General features: G+C 42.1%; 1 protein-coding gene across 1 annotated transcript in view; it reads left to right on the top strand.

Annotated features, from left to right (window-relative positions):
- The first annotated feature begins 2699 nt into the window (after nt 1-2699).
- The window catches only part of LOC126482345 (kynurenine 3-monooxygenase-like), a 180724-nt gene continuing 157742 nt past the window's right edge, over nt 2700-25681 (top strand). The window contains exon 1 of the mRNA XM_050106426.1: nt 2700-2829. Coding sequence (XP_049962383.1) covers nt 2764-2829 — 66 coding nt within the window. The 5' untranslated portion in view covers nt 2700-2763. The remainder of the gene's footprint in view (nt 2830-25681) is intronic.

Below are 25681 nucleotides of genomic sequence, written 5' to 3'. Positions count from 1 at the left end.
GGCGGAAGTGTGTTATTTATTTATTTATTTGTTTGTTGCCAAATTATGGACCTGTTACCTGATGTTTAAAACAGGTTGTACATCTTATAATTTTCGTTTTTCATCTTTTTACAGTTTTCTTTTCTTTTGTTTTATCTACAACATTTACAAAGAATGATACTTTTCAGAATAAGAATAATTTAAGGTTGAAATATAAATAAAATTTTATTGTTTTTTAAAAAGAATATAAAAAGAAGATAGGATAGAGGCGAGATTTGTTAGTACCATCACCGAATGTGACTGACGGTGAATACCTTGGAATGGTTTCTTCGAGCCGTTGACCGCCAGTCGCCTACGCATACACACACACACACACACACACACACACACACACACAAATAGTTTTTAGTAGAGAAATAATATTGCATATCATATTTATTACTAATCCTATATATTAACTACTTTAGGTGCCCATCCATGTACAGCATTTGGTGTTTTCTTGGTTAGATCGCCAGCACTTTTGCTTATTTACTGTCACATCTCAGCTTCCTCCTCCTGTTCCTCCTCATAATCACTATTTTCGCTGTCACTGTGGGTATCGCTGTCCATCCTCTGGAGATTGTTGTTACGCTGCACATAGGCATGTCTGTAATGTCGTGCCCGCATGTACTCTTCATGTGTTGTTTTTGAAATACTGATTGTCAGTGCGTTTAATTGTGTCCATTTTCTTCGTCTCTTATTGCTGTGTATACAGGGTGTTACAAAAAGGTACGGCCAAACTTTCAGGAAACATTCCTCACACACAAAGAAAGAAAATATGTTATGTGGACATGTGTCCGGAAACGCTTACTTTCCATGTTAGAGCTCATTTTATTACTTCTCTTCAAATCACATTAATCATGGAATTAAAACACACAGCAACAGAAAGTACCCGCGTGACTTCAAACACTTTGTTACAGGAAATGTTCAAAATGTCCTCCGTTAGCGAGGATACATGCATCCACCATCCATCGCAGGGAATCCCTGATGCGCTGATGCAGCCCTGGAGAATGGCGTATTGTATCACAGCCGTCCACAATACGAGCACGAAGAGTCTCTACATTTGGTACCGAGGTTGCGTAGACGAGAGCTTTCAAATGCCCCCATAAATGAAAGTCAAGAGGGTTTAGGTCAGGAGAGCGTGGAGGCCATGGAATTGGTCCGCCTCTACCAATCCGTCGGTCACCGAATCTGTTGTTGAGAAGCGTACGAACACTTCGACTGAAATGTGCAGGAACTCCATCGTGCGTGAACCACATGTTGTGTCGTACTTGTAAAGGCGCATGTTCTAGCAGCACAGGTAGAGTATCCCGTATGAAATCATGATAACGTGCTCCATTGAGCGTAGGTGGAAGAACATGGGGCCCAATCAAGACATCACCAACAATGCCTGCCCAAAAATTCACAGAAAATCTGTGTTGATGACGTAGTTGCACAATTGCGTGCGGATTCCCGTCAGCTCACACATGTTGATTGTGAAAATCTACAATTTGATCACGTTGGAATGAAGTCTCATCCGTAAAGAGAACATTTGCACTGAAATGAGGATTGACACATTGTTGGATGAACTATTCGCAGAAGTGTACCCGTGGACGCCAATCAGCTGCTGATAGTGTCTGCACACGCTGTACATGGTACGGAAACAACTGGTTCTCCCTTAGCACTCTCCATACAGTGACGTGGTCAACGTAACCTTGTACAGCAGCAACTTCTCTGACGCTGGCATTAGGGTTATCGTCAACTGCACGAAGAATTGCCTCGTCCATTGCAGGTGTCCTCGTCGTTCTAGGTCTTCTCCAGTCGCGAGTCATAGGCTGGAATGTTCCGTGCTCCCTAAGACGCCGACCAATTGCTTCGAACGTCTTCCTGTTGGGACACCTTCGTTCTGGAAATCTGTCTCGATACGAACGTTCCGCGCCACGGCTATTGCCCCGTGCTAATCCATACATCAAATGGGCATCTGCTAACTCCGCATTTGTAAACATTGCTCTGACTACAAAATCACGTTCGTGATGAACACTGACCTGTTGAAGCTACATGCTGATGTGCTTGATGCTAGTACTGTAGAGCAATGAGTCGCATGTCAACACAAGCACCGAAGTAACATTACCTTCCTTCAATTGGGCCAACTGGCGGTGAATCGAGGAAGTACAGTACATACTGACGAAACTAAAATGAGCTCTAACATGGAAATAAAGCGTTTCCGGACATATGTCCACATAACATCTTTTCTTTATTTGTGTGTGAGGAATGTTTCCTGAAAGTTTGGCCGTACCTTTTTGTAACACCCTGTATATCTATGTCTGTATCTGTGTAGTCTAAGTGTTGTGTATGTCTATTGTTCGCGTATTGCCCGCAGAAAAAGACAGTGTGTTCTGGGGAACCTTTTTCCCCGCATGTGCATGTAGCTGTCTGCCTCAGACTCACGCGGAAGTGTGTTATGTGTTTTTCCATGTTTCCGCTACTTCGCAGCGCCCTATTGGTGGGAGTGTCCGGTGGCTTTGGACCACGTCTGGAAGGCGCAGCGGCGTGCCATTGGCGGAAGGGCGCGGATCGCGTTTCCTCCGCGGTCGGCAGCCCCTGGAGCGCGCTTCCCGCGCCGGGTAGGGTGGCGGGGAGCGGCGGCGGCAACGACGACGGCGGCGGCCGCGGCAGAGCCAGTCGGCGACGCCACAGTCTGCAGCGGGCGCGCGCCCCGGCCGCCGGCAGCCACCACTCACTCCACACCAGACGCTCACAGCCGCCATGCCGGCGTTCCCAGCGAGACTGGCGCCGCAGCCCCGGTCCGTCGCCATCGTCGGAGGCGGGCTGGTGAGTTCCGTAGCCAAAGCTCGCCTTCCGCACCCCTGTCCGTCCCCAGAGCGCCGAACTGGTCACTGAAGTGTGACACACCCTGCTCGATAAGGGCTTACCTGCACCGCGATGGCATTTGCACTCTGTGTTCCCACATTTGTGCCATCCACTAAATCAGGTTGAGCAATGTTTTGATGCCAGAGGTAAGTAAAGACCACCTGCGAAAAGGAAACAATGAATACCCGCAAAAGGTAAGCGACGTTTACCAGCGAAGAGCTTAAACCGCGTACTTAACAACGCCCGTCACTTTTGTGAATGAAAACATGGTCCAGGTAGGCTGTATTATTTTTTTATTATTATCTATGTGACTGACCAATTTCAAGCTTTGGTCGTTTTCAACCACGCGTTTTAAGCTTGCAGCTTCATTTTACAATATAATACATCGCTAGTACATATCGACAGGAATACATCCTACTTCTGGTCCCTATGGCACAAGAAACAATATGCTACAAGATGCTATTGTACATGGTTACGTCGATTAGCCGTCGGGTAACAGACGTAACCATGTACAACAGTATATTGTTTTTGTGCCACATGCGCACGGAAGTAAGATGTATTCCTGTCGACTTGTACCAGCTATATATTATAGTTTAGTCCGTGGATTGTGGTCTTGCGGTAGCGTTCTCGCTTGCCGGACACGGGGACCCGGGTTCGATTCCCGGTGCGTCAGGTATTTTCTCTGCCTCGAGATGACTGGGTGGTGTGTGTCTTTCGTCTTCATTTCATCCTCATTCACTCGCAAGTCGCCGTAGTGGCGTTAAAGAACTTGTGGAGCGGCGGCCGAACCGCCCCGCGAGGGGTTTCCCGGCCACCAATGCCATATGCTAATTATTATTATTATTATTGTAAAATGAAGTTGGAAGCTTAAGATACGTGCTTGATAATGACCAACGGTCGAAATTGGCCTGTCTCATAGATAATGATGATGATAATAATGATAATAATAATAATAATAATAATAATAATACAGCCTACCTGGACCATATGTACGTTAACAAAACACGTTGAGGCTGTACACTACACAAAAAATTAAACAATTTAAAAAGTCCGTCGCTGTTGATATAATCTGTCAAACGTGAACAAAAATTTTAACAAAATTTCCGCAACCAGGATTCGCCTTTCACGTCCCTTCTCCTTAAAATGCGATACTGGTCACCAACATGCAAAACAGCCCCGTCCCTATGGTCAGCACAATGGTACGCGTTCATTAGGCCCCAGTGCGCGTACCAGTAACTAAATCAGATTGATGAAGTTTGGTTTGTGGGGCGCTCAACTGCGCGGTCAACAGCGCCCGGAAATAAGACTGATCAACTGTCACGTGCCGAAGGTAATCAATAATTACCTGCAGAAAGTATGCGTGAAAGCTACGCAATGCCCACCTTAAGCATAACATCTAATAACGTCGTCCGCACTGTTAGTTTTACCTATCAATAGTTTACAGAAATTAAAATTCCGTCTCCTTTTCTGCTGGTGATCGGCGTATTCGCACGTGATTTTCATAGCGAATAACGAAAAAAAAAAAAATTCAGCTTACTACCCATGTTACAAAAAGTAGTGAACACCTGTGAAAGGAAAGCAATCATTGCCTCTCTCGGACGAATGCTCTACATAATCAGTCCCTTCAAGCCGCGCCTGCCACACTATTTGTTTTAGCTACTGGTTCTAAACGTAACCTAGAACATTTTGCTACGTTGCAGGTGATTGCCGTATGTGCGACAGTGCATGTTTAACGAAAAAAATCTATCGTGTCTCCCGTAACAGCAAGAGTAATTACTATATGTGAAAGGGATGCAATGACTGGTTGCGAAATATTTAAAAATAATCAGCTCTTCCACCGAGGTACGTAATTGTTGCTTTTAATCAAGAATGGAGAACAAAACCACTCACAAGCCTACGTGCCATTCAGAAGAAAAGAGTTTTCACTGCCGGCACGGTAGCTCAACGTGTTCGGTCAGAGGGCTGCTCGCCTTCTGTAATAAAAAAAAAAAAAACTGAGTAAAGGAATCAACGATCAACTTGAACGGATGTCTTGTGACGTCCGTCCAGATCAAACGCAACGAAAAATACCGAACAAACTGAAAAAAAAGAAAAAAAAGTTGGTAGAACACTTGCCTGCGAAAGGCAAAGGTCCCGAGTTCGAGTCTCGGTCCGGCACACAGTTTTAATCTGTCAGGAAGTTTCATATCAGCGCACACTCCGTTGCAGAGTGAAAATCTCATTCTGGAAATATATACTGTGTTTGAGGACGCTTTTACTTGAATATAAATGGGAAAATCAGGGACAGTAATTTATTCGTAACTCGTGAGATGAGAGTAATACAATGCATGCCAAAAATTTTTGACAACAGTATATTACGCTGCTATACCTGGAAACACATTTCCTTCCTCTTCTCTCTTCCTTCTTTTCTTTTATAAGAAAGGGAACTCGGAATGCGTGTCAAATGAGTATAAATACCAATTAAAGTCACAGCGTGGTAAATTTAAGAAAGCATTCTTGAAATCAGCTACATTATTACTGAATAAAATACTATAATACATCCCTCGTTTCGATACAACGTATTGCCGGCCGCGGTGGTCTAGCGGTTCTAGGCGCTCAGTCCGGAACTGCTCGACTGCTACGGTCGCAGGTTCGAATCCTGCCTCGGGCATGGATGTGTGTGATGTCCTTAGGTTAGTTAGGTTTAAGTAGTTCTAAGTTCTAGGGGACTGATGACCACAGATGTTAAGTCCCATAGTGCTCAGAGCCATTTGAACCATTTTTTTGATACAACGTATTGCGTAATACTCCATTTTATCTCCGAAACAATACATATTGTAATGTAAAGACCCTCCGTTTATTTTTATGCCTGTAAGTGAAAGTTAATGTCAGGAAGTAATGTAGGAATTTTGAAATGGTTTTCACTAATAGATAGACGATTCGCGAGGAACGTTTGTGTAAATACTTTCTTACCTCTACGCCAGACAAGACGTCGTGCCGTAGATATTTAGCGGTCCCGTGAGAAGTCGGGGTAGGTTCCTAGTAACAAATAAATTCACTTCCAACTGGACTTTCACAGCGCATTCAAGCACTAGTTCTCTGTTCATCATAGTGACAGCAACTCTGGAAACTTTTATACAAATAATACTGTTTTTCATAAACGAAAGTTCTCTGAGATAATTCAGACTACAGGTTATATTCACGCGCTTAGGAGAACATGTTCTATTTAAGCTTCTACATAGAATAAAAATCTCACTCAGTAATGGCACTGGAAACACCTTTAGAGAATTTACTTAAAAATTTGTCGTAGTGAATCTGCTTGCAAGCTTATCAATTCAGTGAATAATTGTAGTGAAAGATATTATTGTCCATTATCTCTTTCTTTCCATCTGTGTGGAAATAAACAGATTAGAATCAATGCTAACTTACATCTACTATACTATGAGAAAAAATAGAAGCCCTTCTTTTTTACTAACAAAGTATGTGTTGATATTTAAAATGTCTCAGAAACAATTATTTTAATAGTTAAATTACGTAGCCATGAGCACAGTAATTAGAAGGTTCAAGGTTCTAAAAAGAGATTTCCGTTGCTTAACGAGACGCTCACTCCGAGAAAAGTTTTACGTATGTAAACAGAAAAAAAATCAAAGACTAAAATACGAGTACATCGGATGCCATGTTAAACGATAGTTCCACTCATTTCCAACACAGTCTGCTGGAATACGGGTAGAGCAAAAGCTAGTCACCAGCGGCAGCGCCACACATAACAACGTCGGGCTGTCAAGCTACTTGTCTTTCCTCGTACTTATGAAACTGCTCTCTGAACTTATCACGAATCTTCGTCTTTGTACGTTTTAATGGAGTGTCTTTGTAACAGCACTAATAGGACGTGAGGGGAGATGAAAATATGTAATGGAAACAGAATGCAAGTTGGCGTTCTATCATGTCTTTCCCCATCCAAAAAAGGAAAGATACTTGTGGACAGACTTAGCGCTAAAGAGTCCCACGGCTGGAACCCTCTCATCAGTGCGCCTAATTTTGATTTTCAGTCAATGGGTCGCACTTGTTCAGGCGATACAATTAAGAGCCATACTTCCGAGTCTCATGAAACAAATTATATTGTATAAATATTATCGTGGTAAGACTGTATAATTTACAAAAACTCATCAGCCGTGTGTAAAACTTTAAAGTTTGCTATCAGCAGTGAGCCAATCGAGGAGCTTTTAGTATACATTGAAATAGAAATTCAAGGGTATTCTTTAAGTAAGAGAACACTGTTATCATAGTACAAAGTCATACATTCCAATGTTTCCTAATCTTTCGGTCTCGGGTAAGCTGAACACTAAAAATAAATCTAAGTAATCAAAATAGGGAGAACGAATATTCATATTCTTTAGACGAGAAGGTGTCTACTGGTCACTTGCTATAATATAAAATTTTGTGCCGAACCCAAATACGGACATTTGTTTTACACGGACAGTGCTTTTGCGTATGTGCCATCACAGCAGTTCTGAGGGACATGCGCAGAACTTCAAACTTAGTTCCCGTCAATTCGTTCCAAAGTCCACAGAAGCTTTCTCACGATGTTGTGTAACTAGTACCGCGGAAACACAGGATGTTCTCAGACATATTCAACAAATACTCTGCACCTACTGCACAGCGACACCTGTATTTCCCAGTTCACAGGAGTGGGTGTGGCGGAGTGTAAGCAGTGCACCAGAAGCATTTACCCATCAACTATTCGCGATTGGTGCGGGGGAAGAGCCGCAAAAGACGACGTTAACCCATATAACATGGAAGAACAGTTATCGGCAGTCTACTGTATGAACTTAAATTTCTCTGCTTTTGCTGTTGCGATCATTACATGAATTCCATTTTGAGGCCATCCGATGTGGCCGAGCGGTTCTAGGCACTTCAGTCAGGTACCGCGCTGCTGCTACGGTCGCAGGTTCGAATCCTGCCTCGGGCATGGATGTGTGTGATGTCCTTAGGTTAGTTAGGTTTAAGTAGATCTAAGTCTAGGGGACTCATGACCTCAGATGTTAAGTCCCATGATGCTTAGAGCCATTTGAACCATTTTTTTTCCATTTTGAGGAAAGCAATAGGCTTTTTGAATCGAACTGAAACATAGGATTAGTGATGTCTGAGAACAAATCTTCTACAAGATGTACAAACCCCGTTTTTGTAGCGTCCCCGTTGGAGTTTGTTAAACATACCTGTGACTATCTTGTGGTGAAAAATTACGCAACTCTTCTTTGCTTCATCTCTATTTATTCCATTAGATCAGCTTAAGATTTGCTCAACGATGGTTTTACAACGGGCCTCTATCGTGGACGAATTAGATTTTCTTGGGTATCTTCCACTGTCTGCCATCTGTTTTCCCTACAGCTATATTAAGCGGTTATTCAACTTTAAAGCTGGGAGCAGATACTCTTACGCTTGAGGGTTATGACTATGTTCATAGAGTGCTCCCAAATCGTATGGTCAAAGGGTATTTGATCTTCCCGTCTGCTTACATACATTACATTACATTTACTAATATTGCGTGTTAGTAGCCAGTCTTTGCACCGAAACCGTATCATCTGCATAGTAAATTGTAACGAAATGTTCATGAACAGTGTTAACAACTATCCGGTTTGCTGATGTGTTGTTATGACCAGGTTACTATTTATGTTTTACTCGTAACAGTCGGGCTCCCCCAAAAGAGTATGAAAAAGCGCATAAAAACGAGGCGTTGTTGTTGGTGTATCTCCTTGACCGTCTGAAACCTGTCCTGGTTCACCTTCACAACTTAAGAGGAAGAGAGATTGCAGCTTTCCATTGGCTAGTTATTACTCTTAGCTTCCATGGAAGTTGCCCAAATCCGATTTTGCTAGAAAATTTTAAATAACCTCCATGATTCGGTAATTACATGCAAACCACCCGGTGTCTCACGAGCACTGTTGTTGTTGTGGTCTACAGTCCTGAGACTGGTTTGAAGCAGCTCTCCATGCTACTCTATCCTGTGCAAGCTTCTTCATCTCCCAGTACCTACTGCAACCTACATCCTTCTGAATCTGCTTAGTGTATTCATCCCTTGGTCTCCCTCTACGATTTTTACCCTCCACGCTGCCCTCCAATACCAAACTGATGATCCCTTGATGCCTCAGAACATGTCCTACCAACCGATCCCTTCTTCTAGTCAAGATGTGCCACAAATTACTCTTCTCCTCAATTCTATTCAGTACATCCTCATTACTTATGTGATCTACCCGATCTTCAACATTCTTCTGTAGCACCACATTTCTAAAGCGTCTATTCTCTTCTTGTCTAAACTATTTATGGTCCATGTTTCACTTCCATACATGGCTACGCTCCATAGAAATACTTTCAGAAACGACTTCCTGACACTGATATCTATACTCGATGTTAACAAATTTCTCTTCTTCAGAAACGCTTTCCTTGCCATTGCCAGTCTAGATTTTATATCCTCTCTACTTTGACCATCGTCAGTTATTTTGCTCCACAAATAGCTAAACTCATCTACTACTGTGTCTCATTTCCTAATCTAATTCCCTCAGCATCACCCGATTTAATTCGACTACATTATCCTCGTTTTGCTTTTGTTGATGTTCATCTTATATCCTCTTTACAAGACACTGTCCATTCCGTTCAACTGCTCTTCCAGGTAATTTGCTGCCTCTGACAGAATTACAATGTTATCGGCGAACCTCAAAGTTTTTATTTCTTCTCCGTGGATTTTAATTCCTACTCAGAATAATTCTTTTGTTTCCTTTACTGCTTGCTCAATATACAGATTGAATAACACCGTTGATAGGCTACAACCTTGTCTCACTCCCTTCCCAACCACTGCTTCCTTTTCATGCCCCTCGACTCTTATAACTGCCATCTGGTTTCTGTACAAATTGTAAATAGCCTTTCGCTCCCTGTATTTTACCCCTGCCACCTTTAGAATTTGAAAGAGACTATTCCATTCAACATTGTCAAAAGCTTTCTCTAAGTCTACAAATGCTAGAAACGTAGGTTTGCCTTTCCTTAATCTATTTTTTAAGGTAAGTCGTAGGGTCAGTATTGTCTCACGTGTTCTAACATTTCTACGGAATCCAAACTGATCTTCCCCGAGGTCGGCTTCTACCAGTTTTTCCATTCGTCTGTAAAGAATTCGTGTTAGTATTTTGCAGCCGTGGCTTATTAAACTGATCGTTCGGTAATTTTCACATCTGTTGACACCTGCTTTCTATGGGATTTGAATTATTATATTCTTCTTAAAGTCTGAGGGTATTTCGCCTGTCTGATACATCTTGCTCACCAGATGGTAGAGTTTTGACAGTGCTGGCTCTCCCAAGGCTATCAATAGTTCTAATGGAATGTTGTCTACTCCCAGGGCCTTGTTTCGACTTAGATCTTTTACTGCTCTGTCAAACTCTTCACGCAGTATCATATCTCCCATTTCATCTTCATCTACGTCTTCTTCCACAACCATAATATTGTCCTCAAGTCCCCTTGTATAGACCCTTTATATACACCTTCCACCTTTCTAGTTTCCCTTCTTTGCTTAGAACTGGGTTTCCATCTGAGCTCTTGATATTCATACAAGTGGTTCTCTTTTCTCCAAAGGTCTTTTTAATTTTCCTGTAGTCAGTATCTATCTTGTCAACGGCCTTTGCGCGGTGGTAACACCGGTTCCCGTCAGATCACCGAAGTTAAGCACTCTCGGGTTGGGCTAGCACTTGGATGGGTGACCATCCGGTCTGCTGAGCGCTGTTGGCAAGGGGGTGCACTCAGCCCTTGTGAGGCAAACTTAGGAGATACTTGATTGAGAAGTAGCGGCTCCGGTCTCGGAAACTGACATACGGCCGGGAGAGCGGTGTGCTGACCACATGCGCCTCCATATCCGCATCCAGTGACGCCTATGAGCTGAGGATGACACGGCGGCCGGTCAGTACCACTGGGCCTTCATGGCCTGTTCGGGGGGAGTTGTTAGTATCTATCTTACCCCTAGTGATATATGCCTCTACACATTACATTTGTCCTCTAGCCATCCCTGCTTAGCCATTTTGCACTTCCTGTCGATCTCATTTTTGAGGCGTTTGTATTCCTTTTTGCCTGTTTCATTTACTGCTTTTTTATATTTTCTCCTTTCATCAATTAAATTCAATATTTCTTCGGTTACCCTAGGATTTCTACTAGCCCTCGTCTTTTTACCTACTTGATCCTCTGCTGTCTTCACTCTTTCATCTCTCAAAGCTACCCATTCTTCTTCTACTGTATTTCTTTCCCCCGTTCTAGTCAATCGTTCCCTAACGATCTCTCTGAAACTCTCTACAACCTCTGGTTCTTTCAGTTTATCCAGGTGCCATCTCCTTAAATTCCCACCTTTTTTCCCACCCCATGAGCACTATAAATTTAAAAGACAAAAACAAAAAAATGGTTCAAATGGCTCTGAGCACTATGGGACTCAACTGCTGAGGTCATTAGTCCCCTAGAACTTAGAACTAGTTAAACCTAAATAACCTAAGGACATCACAAACATCCATGCCCGAGGCAGGATTCGAACCTGCGACCGTAGCGGTCTTGCGGTTCCAGACTGCAGCGCCTTTAACCGCACGGCCACTTCGGCCGGCAGACAAAAACACACAGAAGATATTGTACTAATAGTATAAAGATGCAAACGAGTATCAAATTACTACTAGTGTTGAGAAAAGAGTCATAAAGACACAAAACACGGAAGATTAAAAATAATTCTTCGAAGCCGGCTGTTAGAAACACTGTAAAAACTTTGTAAAGTTAGCACTCAAAACACGTAGCTTCATATTAAGACTATCGTCTAACTTGGAAAAAAATAGACATATATTGACGACCCGGATTTGTATTCAAAAAGTTATTGATTTATATTAATTCATAGATTCTAAGAAATCTCGTTTCCAAAAGTACGAGGCGCAAATAGATACGTTAGAAAAAGAAGTGAGAATGAAGTATTGTTGTTTCTATTATGTGTTAATAACTGAAAAAAATCTTATATTCTCTTTCACTGTCTGCGATAAAGGATACAGTCATCAACATGAGAGGCTTCTGTTACAGGCTGTTGCTTTAAGCTTTCAATCTATGACCACTCTTGCCAGAGACAGTAAATGCTTTCTCCTCCTCTGCCACCTCTGCCAATGGTGTTGCAATAAAGAGAAAATGAAAAATGTGAAATTATACTTTCTTATTTTGACTGCACCCTTGTCCATATCGAAAATTTCAGTTTCTTAGCCCAACACTTAATGATTAGTAATTCACTTTCCACAACAGACCGGAACATTTCCATAAAGGTTCGACGCTACTGAAATAAAGATATTTTATATTCTAACGTATTTCCAAAAATATTTCACGTCAATAAATCTATCTTTTAATTTCAGACACTCCTCACAAGAGCAGACAGTTGAGAAGACCTTTTTTATTGTAATTCGTCGAAGAGAAACACATAGAAACTTGATTTGTTCGTTCCCTTGCTCGCCGACCTAGTGAGTGCAATTCTATTTCCAAGTGTGCCAAATATCTCCTCCAGTGTACTTGAAGGTGGCTCAGCTCCTTCAAAGTTAAGGATCTGTCCTGACTACTGAATTGCTGCTTTTGTTGTGGAGTCAGGAAACGCCACTTTGTCAAAGCAAAAATTTTTCAGTATACACTGTAAACACCAGCTCCACGGACAGAATTTCAGAGATTGCCTAGGGATATTTTCTGAGTATTTTGGTATGAAGTACCTATAGACTCCAGTGGCTCGTAGCAGGGTATTTGTATTTCTTTAGGTGTCTTCCACTTAAAATATCTCCGCAACAGGCTAGTCCTGACGCTGTGAGCTGAATTTCTTGTTTACAAACACAACTTGTTCCATTCACACAAGTGCGGGTGGTCATAATTAAAGTGCATATACTCACAGAGGTCCATTGTGGGCTGTGATTATGGTACAGCAGCGAAATTTTGATTTTATTGTTAACTGCCACTTACACAGTTTGTTCAATGTGAGCACTGAAGACTTCGACGAGATGCCGTACTACGCCAGATTTGCTCGTGGTGGCCAAAACTGAAACTAATTTCTTTCCAGTGTAAATCGGTTCCGCATTAACGCATTAGCATATCTGTCAAATTTCGCTTCATACGATAATTAGAGCCCACACTGGACCTCCGTGATTAGCTGGACACTATTGACAAGAATAAAACTCGCTTTACTCTTCGCCCGGGTTTGTTCAAGCAGTGGTGAGCTTGTGGCTCCAGCAACAAACTCAAACTTTCGACAGTGACGGTATCAGCAAACTACTCCCTCGTTGAGAGAAATGCATCCGTAACCAAAGTGACTACGTTGAGAAATAATTATCTAGACATGAAGAAAAAACACATTTCATTTTAAAATCTTTAAGAGTTTTCAGATGAAAATTTCGACGGCGTTATTTTTCAGCACGGCCTCGTAACCCAGTACTGCGACCGACCATTGTGTATTGACTGAAGCTCTCTATTTTTAAATCTTGGTAATTTTTACGCCTTTCAAGCAGAGGTATTAGAAGCGTAAGTTGTGTTGTCTTGGAAGTAAAACGAAAAGTTTGATTAGGGTTGCATATTGAGAAATTCACTAAGCTTAAGGAAGAAGTGATTAGCACAAAAAAATCACCTATCATTAGCGCAGGACAAACCCGGAGAATAGCAGGAAAAGAATCTGAGTCGGATAACGGAGCAGCGATACTATCGCTACACAACTGTACAGACACTTCTGTTCAGCAGATTACACTGCAGTGTATAAAGCTAAAGGAGAATAGTGTAAAAAGAGGAGCGTCCTGTGGCACGTCGGTATTGCAGGACAAGTAGCCGTGAAAATAATATCAATATTACAAAAAAATCTCACTATGTATAGAGGCTCAAACCATATCATTTGTGGCACTAGCATTAGACCAACTACAACATGTCACATATGTTTTCGAGTACAACGCTATATACTATTAAAATATTTTTTTACCTTACCTCACTCATATATTGCGATTAGTAGCAAAAATTCTCCGACATAGTATGTATCAGGCGTACAGAGTGTATCTGGGAGCTGTTTACTAAGTTTAATGCTTTCAGGCATCGTATTTTTACATATTTTGTTGAGATATTGCATATAATACAGAATAAATGTGATTTAAATCCACATCCGGCCACCTAGTCTAAGCTTCCTTTTGTTTCTTAAATTTAGAGTGGATAGGGCCGATTTCCTTGTCCCCCTTTTTAACGACTTCGTCTTTGACGGAACGTTAGACTCTTATTTATCGTATATGTACATCGCTCAAGGCAACAAAAAAAAAAGGTTCAAATAGCTCTGAGCACAATGGGACTCAACTGCTGAAGTCATAAGCCCCCTAGAACTTAGAACTACTTAAACCTAACTAACCTAAGGACAACACACACATCCATGCCCGAGGCAGGATTCGAACCTGCGACCGTAGCGGTCGCGCGGTTCCAGACTGTAGCGCCTAGAACCGCTCGGCCACCAGTAGTCGGCCGCTCAAGGCACGATGTACGTATGACACAATCTTACGACTTTTTACTAGGCTAATCGGAACATCTGCAGTACAGTCCAAGTAAAATTTTAAAATTTTATATTTACTTAGTCCGCTGCTCGTGGTCTCGCGGTAGCGTTCTCGCTCCCCGAACTCGGGGTCCCGGGTTGGATTCCCGGCGGGGTCAGGGATGTTCACCTGCCCCGAGATGACTGGGTGTTGTTGTGTCGTCTTCATCATCATCATTCATCCCCGTTACGATCGGAGGAAGGCAACGGCAAACCACCTCCATTAGGACCATACGCTCTGCGCTCTGTCAAGAAGCATGGGACTGCATTTCCAATCTTACTTGCGTATTCCTAGGTTGTCAGGTGACTGGTTCACTAAAGACACCTCACACGAATTTGACAGAATTTCAGTCTTAATCACTAACATCATTAAGTGCGTAACATAGCGAGATTTTTTTATTGGGCTGCAGCTGAACGTGACTAATGGTTTACAAACACAAACTCGTGACTGCAGAAGATTAACATGTACAGATTTCAGGATGTAAGTTATACGTGTCTTCCCACGCTAAGGCTATTACAAAACAAGAGTAACGCTTGGTCAGAAGAGAGACCATGTCCCTTGTTTCCTGCAGACAGAGTTCTGCTGTCTTACGTATAATATGTGAATCACAGCAAGGCGGTGAAATGGTGCGTCAACTGGACACGTACTCCCAAGCTGAAGCACGCAGGACAGTACGATTCTTGTCGGGAAAATGTCTAAATTGCAAAAAGATTCACCTTAAATTCTGGCAATATGTGGATCAAATGCATTGTAGCGGCGAGATGCAGTGAAATGGTGCCAGCAATTTGACCAAAGCCGCATGGACGTAGGTGATGCTGATCGGATGCACCGCGTGATTTCCATCTCTTCAGTAAGATAAAAGAACAAACGAAATGAAAGATTTGGCACGATGAGGACGTTCACACAGCGTTTGTCGATTTGCTCCGTGACTAAGGAGCGGATTTCAATGTCAACGAACTGAATGACTGGTAGAACGTTTGCACTGTTGTTCACAAAGACTTTGTGACTATGTTTAAAAATAGTTTCATATCCTTGTGTCAGTTTGAAGTGTAGAGTAGTATTCAATAAAGTTGCATGGCTTGCCATGATAATGGTAACTTTTATTTTTGAAATTTCCTCGTATTTCAGAAAGAGATTCAGAGAATGGAAGGGGAACCGGCCGGAGTGGCCGAGCGGCTCTAGGCGCTACAGTCTGGAACCGCGCGACCGCTACGGTCGAAGGTTCGAATCCTGCCTCGGGCATGGATGTGTGTGATGTCCTTAGGTTAGTTAGGTTTAAGTGGTTGTAAGTTCTAGGGGACTGATGACCTCAGAAGTTAAGTCCCATAGTGTCCCGAGCCATTTGATTTTTGAATGGAAGGGGGCGCGTCATCGAGGGTTACAATCGAGATTCAGGCTATCATTGCTGGCTTCTGCAGAGTCTGGTAATCCGTTACTTGAAGGAATCAGAAGGGAGACAAAAAAGTCACGGTTTGTCTTCATAGTTTGTAGAAGCTGGGCTAGTTTTTTTGGAAGAAAGGGAAGGGCATTTTTAAGAAAACAAGCAGTTATTCGCATGAAGTTTATTGGAGAAACTACGGGAAACCCAAACCAGCATGCGATCAGGGCTTTGTGGTCCCTTGCCTCTCACTTAGAAAGCTTGTATCTTACACAAATGAAAAATATGGAAAACCTTGGCTATAAGATGTGGTAACATGATAGGACAAGTGTTAACGATATCAAGGAACAGCCACGAGGTATTAGAGGGAGGGGAGGGACACAGTAGGGGGAGACAGAGTTTGGAATATACCAACAAATAATCGAGGACATTGGGTGTAAGTACTACTATGAGGTGAAGAAGTTGGCACAGGAGGCGCAGTCTGCATCAAACTCGAATGCGTTGCGGAAGAGGAACATCTCTGGCATTAGGATGGCATATTGAACGAAGTGGCATGTGTGTGTCAAGAGCACCAATTATAAATGAAATAGTGGGAACAAACTGTGAATGAGTTATATATTTTTCTTCGAAATTAAGTTTGCGTCTTTATCAGAATTTTTGTCTATTCTCACAGCTGCTGTACACACCGGCACATTATTTCTTATACTGACCGCCGTCACTGTGAGTTAGTGAATGTTTATGCAGCTCTCGTGATTTCACCTTGAAGGTATTTACTGCTCACGATTGTTTTCCTTAACAGAATGTTTAGAAATTTCTTCCAAAAGTCACTAAATCCAGAAATTGGAAGCTTTTCAGAACTTTTATATCTTAACAAAGTTTTGTTTGAACAGCTTCGTGGACTGCCAAGTGTGATTTAGTCTCTTTCTTAACAGACCAAAGGTCCTACCCGTCATGAACAATTTCAGCAATGATGTGTATCTTGCACGCTTAAAAAACGTTTTGAAAGAGATTCCAGACACCAGTCACTAAAACGAAAATAAGTAACAATTATTGACTTTAGAAACTTTTCAGAATAGTTTTGAGACGAGGGCCTACATAATTAAAAGAGACCACACTTTCGGTAAAAACGATAATCATAAAAGTGAAGTTTGTTACTCGGGTACTTTAAAGGTCATTGCAAGTACCTTTCATGAAATTTCTGTAACTCATTTCATCTGCTGGGAACAATTCCACTCGGTAAACATGTCGTGCTGAAAAGACTAGATTCCACCCGGGAACAATTATTATTTTATTTTTAAGAGTGTTTTTTTGCCTTGGAAAACTTTAATTCGTATACGTATATCATTGTTTGAACCTGTGACCTGTTTGTTAGGTATAATAACTATCTCGCGTGTTTCAGGAGGTGACGCAAGTCTTTCAATATGCCGGGTCTTTAATTATAGTGTGGAAAACATCGTTGTACGCTGTAAACATGTGTTTATGTTACGTCTAGCGAACAATTAGCCTACTCCTCACAAACACGCACCAACGGGCTTAGCTTCTTAAACCGACGGACACCTCACCATACACAGTTTCTTCGGGAGTCTCTCCGTAAGACATCCCGGAAACGGGTGGAACTACTCACTGCACACTGAATACAATTTGGTGAACGGGACGATTCACTGCCTCGTCAAACTTGGAGGTGAGATTATACCACCATCAGGTTTCGAGACGGCAACCTGTGATCATCTCATACCCGTCATACGACGTATTCATACATTTATCTTGACGCTGCCACTGTGCACGTAGAAGTATCCACAGTTTACAGCAGTGGACGAATGAAGCATTCGGTGCAGCCCTTGGTTTTCAGCCGCATTTCATACACTGGAGCTCCAAAGAAATTGATATAGGCATGCATATTCAAATACAGAGATATGTAAACACGCAGAATAAGGCACTGCGGTCGGCAACGCCTATATAAGACAAGTGTCTGGCGCAGTTAGATTGGTTACTGCTGCTACAATGACAGGTTATCCAGACATAAGTGAGTTTGAACGTGCTGTTATAGTCCGCGCACGAGCGATGGGACACAGAATCTCCGAGGTAGCGATAAAGTGAAGATTTTCCCGTACGACCATTTCACGAGTGTACCGTGAATATCAGGAATCCGGTAAAACATGGAATCTCCGACATAGGTGAGGCCAGAAAAAGATCCTGCAAGAAAGGGACCAACGACGACTGAAGAGAATCTTTCAACATGACAGAAGTGCAACCTTTCCGCAAATTGCTGCAGATTTCAATGCTGCGCCGTCAACAAGTCTCAGTGTGCGAACCACTCAACGAAACATCAGCGATATACGCTTTCGGAGCCGAAGGCGCAGTCGTGTACCCTTGATAAGTGCACTTTATTCCTCGCCTGGGCCTTTCAACACCGACACTAGACTGTTGATGACTGGAAACATGTTGCCTGGTCCGACGAGTCACATTTCAAATTGTATCGAGCTGATGGACGTGTGCGGGTATGGAGACAATGTCATGAATCCATGGACCCTGCATGTCAGCAGGGGACTGTTCAAGCTGGTGGAGGCTCTGTAATAGTGTGGGGCGTGTCCAGGGGACTGTTCAAGCTGACGAAGGCTCTGGAATGGTGTGGGACGTGTGCAGTTGAGTGATATGGGACCTCTGATACGTCTAGATATGACTCTAACAGGTGACACGTCCGTAAGCATCCTACCTGATCACCTATATCTGTTCGTGTCCGTTTTGCATTCCGACGGACTTGGGCAATTCCAGCAGGACAATGCGACACCCCACACGTCCAGAATTGCTACAGAGTGGCTCCAGGAACAATCTTCTGAGTTTAAACACTTTTGCTGGCATCCGAGCTCCCCAAACATGAATATTATTGAGCCTATCTGGGATGCCTTGCAATCAGCCTCTCGTACTTCTACTGATTTATGGACAGCCCTGCAGGATTCATGGTGTCAATTCCCTCTAGTAATACTTCAGACATTAGTCGAGTCCATTCCACGTCGTGCTGCAGCACTTCTGCGTGCTCGCGGGGGCTCTACACGACATTAGGCAGGTGTACCAGTTTATTTCGCTCTTCCGTGTATTAGCAAGCGCCTAGCAACTAACAGCTGAATTCAAGAACGTCAACTTACGCTACGAACTTAGACGGAGTTTTCACTCTCAGTAACAAACAAAAATACTTACAGAAACAGTAACATTTTAAACTATGCTTAGCCCGCATCTCGTGGTCGTGCGGTAGCGTTCTCGCTTCCCACGCCCGGGTTCCCGGGTTCGATTCCCGGCGGGGTCAGGGATTTTCTCTGCCTCGTGATGGCTGGGTGTTGTGCGCTGTCCTTAGGTTAGTTAGGTTTACGTAGTTCTAAGTTCTAGGGGACTGATGACCATAGATGTTAAGTCCCATAGTGCTCAGATCCATTTGAACCATTTTTTAAACTATGCTTAATTTTAATTGACCTTGGTTCACTCGGCCTTCATCTGAGTAAAGTTGGCCGTTTACCTCACGGTAGAGGGTAAGAATCACAGCTCCTACGGGTGTGAGGGTTTGACAGAGAGAAGATTTCGTTATTTCTCTTCCAGGACTGACAACTCACGGGAGCACGCGAACGTATCAAGCAGCGGCTATGATATAAATTTTGACATGGCAATAACAAACATTCGTGAATGCACATTATAGAAACGATGATCTTCAAATGCGCTAAGTACTTGTAGCGAGAACTATGAAATTAAATTAAGGGTGTTGTAATACAATTCAATGAGTAGTAGAAAAAAAACATTCAAAACATTTAATAAATTTGCGGTCGCATATTACATAAGGCATTTAAATGTAGTAAAATTACTGTTATTAATCAGTTTATTGTTCGCTCACGCGGACAGCACGACAGCACTTCGTCAGTGTCACAACTTTGGGGTCGCTGAGGTGGCAGCAATATGGAACAGAGGATAGTCAGCACGAAGTGTTCTGAATGGTGCCTATTTACAAGGATCGGTACAAATGACAATTTATCGCACTCTTACTGTAACTAGTCCGTTGGGGCCTCATGAGACACTAATTTATGTAGGTTACCATTAATAACGAGATCGGTAAATATGCGGCCCAAGGTGCCGGTCCACTATGTCAGTACTCTTAGAAAAAAAATTTGACGACCACTGGTTTACAGGGTTCGATGCTGAACTAGTTCTGAAGCTGAATCCAGTAAGCCCCACGAGACAGCGGATTGGCGAACGCTAACTGCCCTAGCTACTCGTAGCGCTGAAGGTTATTTCCTCGTGCGGTCGTATGAATCACTCCTCAAGCCTCTCGTAAGGTTTGTGATGGCGCAACAGCCACTTGCAGGTGGAGTGCTATTCTTTGGACTGCTGCGTTGGAGTTGGACACTTTAATAAATAATTACTTACGTAATGCCATTTGGCTCTCCCCCATCTAGGTATCTACTACTACGGAAAATCAACTTAACGTTTAATTAGGCCAAAATTCGGAGCACAGTGAACGCAGATATTTTTCTCGCCTAGTAGAAGTATGAGAAACGACAGCATTTTATTGTAACAACAAAAATTTCGCCACGTACGACCACCACGCCATAGTTTAGACACACCGTAATTCTGTCTTTCATAGTAAGCTCTTAAACGAAACAGAAGGAGAAAAAATGGCTCCGCCATTTGTTAAATCCATTCTAGTCCATACTCCTCACTACTTAGTACTAATTCAAAAAATTATGTGTCAGCTGGAAAAATGTTAAACACCTGACACAACTGTTAGGTATGTTGTTACCAAAGCAGTAATGCACAGATCTACCACACGCAGAACAGCAGCTCTGCGCGCACTTTACGTCACTAGAACGTTAGGCCATAGATACTCATAGACTGTGCACGCCACTATCTCTGCAGTGTTGAGGTTTGAAAACAACATCGAAGTCACGTAGCGGTGGGCGAAAAGACGAGTTTCTGTGATTACGCACTATATGAAGTGGAGCCGATAGTCATAGTCTTTCTCTTTTTTTTTTGGTCTACTGACTGGTTTGATGCGGCCCGCCACAAATTCCTTTCCTATGCTAACCTCTTCATCTCTGAGTAGCACTTGCAACCTACGTCCTCAATTATTTGCTTGACGTATTCCAATCTCTGTCTTCCTCTACAGTTTTTGCCCTCTACAGCTCCCTCTAGTACCATGGCACTCATTCCCTCATGTCTTAGCAGATGTCCTATCATCCTGTCCCTTCTCCTTATCAGTGTTTTCCACATATTCCTTTCCTCTCCGATTCTGCGTAGAACCTCCTCATTCCTTACCTTATCAGTCCACCTAATTTTCAACATTAGTCTGTAGCACCACATCTCAAATGCTTCGATTCTCTTCTGTTCCGGTTTTCCCACAGTCCATGTTTCACTACCATACAATGCTGTATTCCAGACGTACATCCTCAGAAATTTCTTCCTCAAATTAAGGCCGCTATTTGATATTAGTAGACTTCTCTTGATCAGAAATGCCTTTTTTGCCATAGCGAGTCTGCTTTTGATGTCCTCCTTGCTCCGTCCGTCATTGGTTACTTTACTGCCTAGGTAGCAGAATTCCTTAACTTCATTGACTTCGTGACCATCAATCCTGATGTTAAGTTTCTCGCTGTTCTCATTTCTACTACTTCTCATTACCTTCGTCTTTCTCCGATTTACTCTCAAACCATACTGTGTACTCATTAGACTGTTCATTCCGTTCAGCAGATCATTTAATTCTTCTTCACTTTCACTCAGGTTAGCAATGTCATCAGCGAACCGTATCATTGATATCCTTTCACCTTGTATTTTAATTCCACTCCTGAACCTTTCTTTTATTTCCATCATTGCTTTCTCGATGTACAGATTGGAGAGTAGGGGCGAAAGGCTACAGCCTTGTCTTACACCCTTCTTAATACGAGCACTTCGTTCTTGATCGTCCACTCTTATTATTCCCTCTTGGTTGTTGTACATATTGTATATGACCCGTCTCTCCCTATAGCTTACCCCTACTTTTTTCAGAATCTCGAACAGCTTGCACCATTTTACGAGTATATTGTCGAACGCTTTTTCCAGGTCGACAAATCCTATGAAAGTGTCTTGATTTTTCTTTAGCCTTGCTTCCATTATTAGCCGTAAAGTCAGAATTGCCTCTCTCGTCCCTTTACTTTTCCTAAAGCCAAACTGATCGTCACTTAGCGCATTCTCAATTTTCTTTTCCATTCTTCTGTATATTATTCTTGTAAGCAGCTTCGATGCATGAGCTGTTAAGCTGATTGTGCGATAATTCTCGCACTTGTCAGCTCTTGCCGTCTTCGGAATTGTGTGGATGATGCTTTTCCGAAAGTCAGATGGTATATCGCCAGACTCATATATTCTACACACCAACTTGAATAGTCGTTTTGTTGCCACTTCCCCCAATGATTTTAGAAATTCTGATGGAATGTTATCTATCCCTTCTGCCTTATTTGACCGTAAGTCCTCCAAAGCTCTTTTAAATTCCGACTCTAATACTGGATCCCCTATCTCTTCTAAATCGACTCCCGTTTCTTCTTCTATCACATCAGACAAATCTTCACCCTCATAGAGGCTTTCAGTGTATTCTTTCCACCCATCTGCTCTCTCCTCTGCATTTGACAGTGGAATTCCCGTTGCACTCTTAATGTTACCACCGTTGCTTTTAATGTCACCAAAGGTTGTTTTGACTTTCCTGTATGCTGAGTCTGTCCTTTCGACAATCATATCTTTTTCGATGTCTTCACATTTTTCGGCAGCCATTTCGTCTTAGCTTCCCTGCACTTCCTATTTATTTCATTCCTCAGCGACTTGTATTTCTGTATTCCTGATTTTCCCGGAACATGTTTGTACTTCCTCCTTTCATCAATCAACTGAAGTATTTCTTCTGTTACCCATCGTTTCTTGGCAGCTACCTTCTTTGTACCTATGTTTTCCTTCCCAACTTCTGAGCCCTTTTTAGAGATGTCCATTCCTCTTCAACTGTACTGGCTACTGCGCTATTCCTTATTGCTGTATCTATAGCGTTAGAGAACTTCAAACGTATCTCGTCATTCCTTAGTACTTCCGTATCCCACTTCTTTGCGTATTGATTCTTCCTGACTAATGTCTTGAACTTCAGCCTACTCTTCATCACTACTGTATTGTGATCTGAGTCTATATCTGCTCCTGGGTACACCTTACAATCCAGTATCTGATTTCGGAATCTGTGTCTGACCATGATGTAATCTAATTGAAATCTTCCCGTATCTCCCGGCCTTTTCCAAGTATACCTCCTCCTGTTGTGATTCTTGAACAGGGTATTCGCTATTACTAGCTGAAACTTGTTACAGAACTCAATTAGTCTTTCTCCTCTTTCATTCCTTGTCCCAAGCCCATATTCTCCTGTAACCTTTTCTTCTACTCCTTCCCCTACAACTGCATTCCAGTCGCCCATGACTATTAGATTTTCGTCCCCGTTTACATACTGCATTACCCTTTCAATATCCCCATACACTTTCTCTATCTGTTCATCTTCAGCTTGCGACGTCGGCATGTATACCTGAACTATCGTTGTCGGTGTTGGTTTGCTGTCGATTCTGATTAGAACAACCCGGTCACTGAACTGTTCACAGTAACACACCCTCAGCCCTACCTTCCTATTCATAACGAATCCTACACCTCTTATACCATTTTCTGCTGCTGTTGATATTACCCGATACTTATCTGACCAGAAATCATTGTCTTCCTTCCACTTCACTTCACTGACCCCTACTATATCTAGATTGAGCCTTTGCATTTCCCTTTTCAGATTTTCTAGTTTCCCTACCACGTTCAAGCTTCTTCTCATTTATAGCTGAAATAAAGCACTGATTTTGACACAACTGAACAACTTTTGTGTTAATGTGATAATTATCGTTTTTACATTTGGCCAAGTGAAAGTGTAACGAACAGTTTGAAACACTGTACTGACAGTTAATTATTTTTGCAGACGATATAATTATACTTCTTATGTACTTTCCTGTTTTCGTTTTTGCTTCGTGGGTTATGTAGTTTGTCGCATCCACAGGAGCACAAAACAAAATATCAGTTCGGCATGTGGTATTTAGTTTTCTGGCGGTTGTTCAAAAACGCGTGTGAAATGTTTTATTATGCTTTTGCAGGAAAGTAGCTTAGTACCCGCTGCTTCGCTCGCGTAGACTATACGCTTCTCTCAGACATTTTTTTCGTTTTTCTTTAATCAAATTTTTCTTGTTCACAAGTAGCAACACCTTCTAAATTTTCACTCTAATTAGGACCACAGAAGCATGGTCTTTCCGGAATGTAGCTCTGACCAAAAGCGATTCTGATTGACGTAGTCCAAGGTTTCTGTTAATATTGCCTTTTGCGTTCTTGTGGTGATGTTTCCGTGCAAACATTCATTACTTAACACATATTTCTTTATATCTAACCGAGAAGTGAAATATCAATTTTCATAGGCATAGCTTTCATTACTTTAATGTAACGAAATATTTTCTTAAAAATATTCATCCCCTACTTCACCCCCTTAGGGGCTGACTTTCTAAAAATAGTGAAATCCGTCCTTTTTTTATTTCTAACAGGGAAGCCAGAAGTCTTCATAGATTTATCTTCGAAAATGGCTGCCTAATTACACATTACCATGAAAACTTTCAGCCCCTATTTCACCCCGTTTAGGGGTTGAATTCCCAGAAACACTGAAAAACGGATTTTTTGTTTCTAGCCGAGAAGTAAAGACAGATTTTCATATACTTAGCTCTAAAAATGCTTTCATAATGAAATAAACACTACCAACTGGTGAGCACGATGTATGAGACAGGCGAAAAACCCTCAGACTTCAAGAAGAATATAATAATTCCAATCCCAAAGAAAGCTGGTGTTGACAGATGTGAAAATTACCGATTTATCAGTTTAATAAGCCACGGCTGCAAAATACGAACACGAATTCTTTACAGACGAATTGAAAAACTGGTAGAATCCGACCCCGGGGAAGGTCAGTTTGGATTCCGTAGAAATGTTGGAATACGTGAGGCAATATTTTCAAAAAAACATTTACTCCCCTACTTCAACCCCTTGAGGGTAGAAATTGCAAAAACACTGAAACATGTATTTTTTATTTGTAACCAAGAAGTCCTGTCATTTAAATCCTACTTTGTACTATTTTTTAAGAGAGAAATATGGATAACCACCAATAAAGTAATCAGTAAATAAGGCTTTCAAAGAGATTTCTACACTAAGTTCTGGGACTAAAATCAGATATCACTCTGTTAACGTACTTCTCTATTAAAAGTTACCAATGTAAGTTAAATTTCCCCAACAACAACAATAGTAATAATAGTAATAAACTTTTCGTCACCCTAATGCAAACAGGGAATCAGAACCCGTTTCACACCATTTTGACATTAACTCTTGCATTGCTGACTTTGATGGAAGCTGGGTTAAAACTAAGACTGAAAAATCCGTGGTCCGGCGATATTCGATCTCGAGCCGTCTGTTCCCAGGCACGCACTTTAGCATTTTTTTTCCCTCTTCATTTTGTTCGTCATTGTTCTCATCATTTGGTCTCGGCGGACGTCACGTGACACCTCTTCACGTTAATCGTTGAATATTTCACTGTTTTTTTTGTTTTTGTTTTTTTTTATTACAAAAGGCAGCCAGCCCTCTGACCGGAGACGCAGATTTGCAGTGCGGGCTCCGCTAGATCACACCAGGTCCGACGTACAGGTATTACAAAGAGTAAAGATCATAGCGTCACATGTGTCCAGCTGTATGTGTCTCAACGTTTTCTAATCAGTGCAAATTTCTACCGTGCTCGAAATTGCTCAGGGATATGTGGTAGTTTTCCTACATTTAGGTAGATGTGAGC

The sequence above is a fragment of the Schistocerca serialis genome, chromosome 5, assembly GCF_023864345.2.
Source record: "Schistocerca serialis cubense isolate TAMUIC-IGC-003099 chromosome 5, iqSchSeri2.2, whole genome shotgun sequence".
Lineage (NCBI taxonomy): Eukaryota > Metazoa > Arthropoda > Insecta > Orthoptera > Acrididae > Schistocerca > Schistocerca serialis.
The sequence above is the reverse complement of the archived record's forward strand: the minus strand, read 5'-3'. Positions and strand labels throughout refer to the sequence as shown.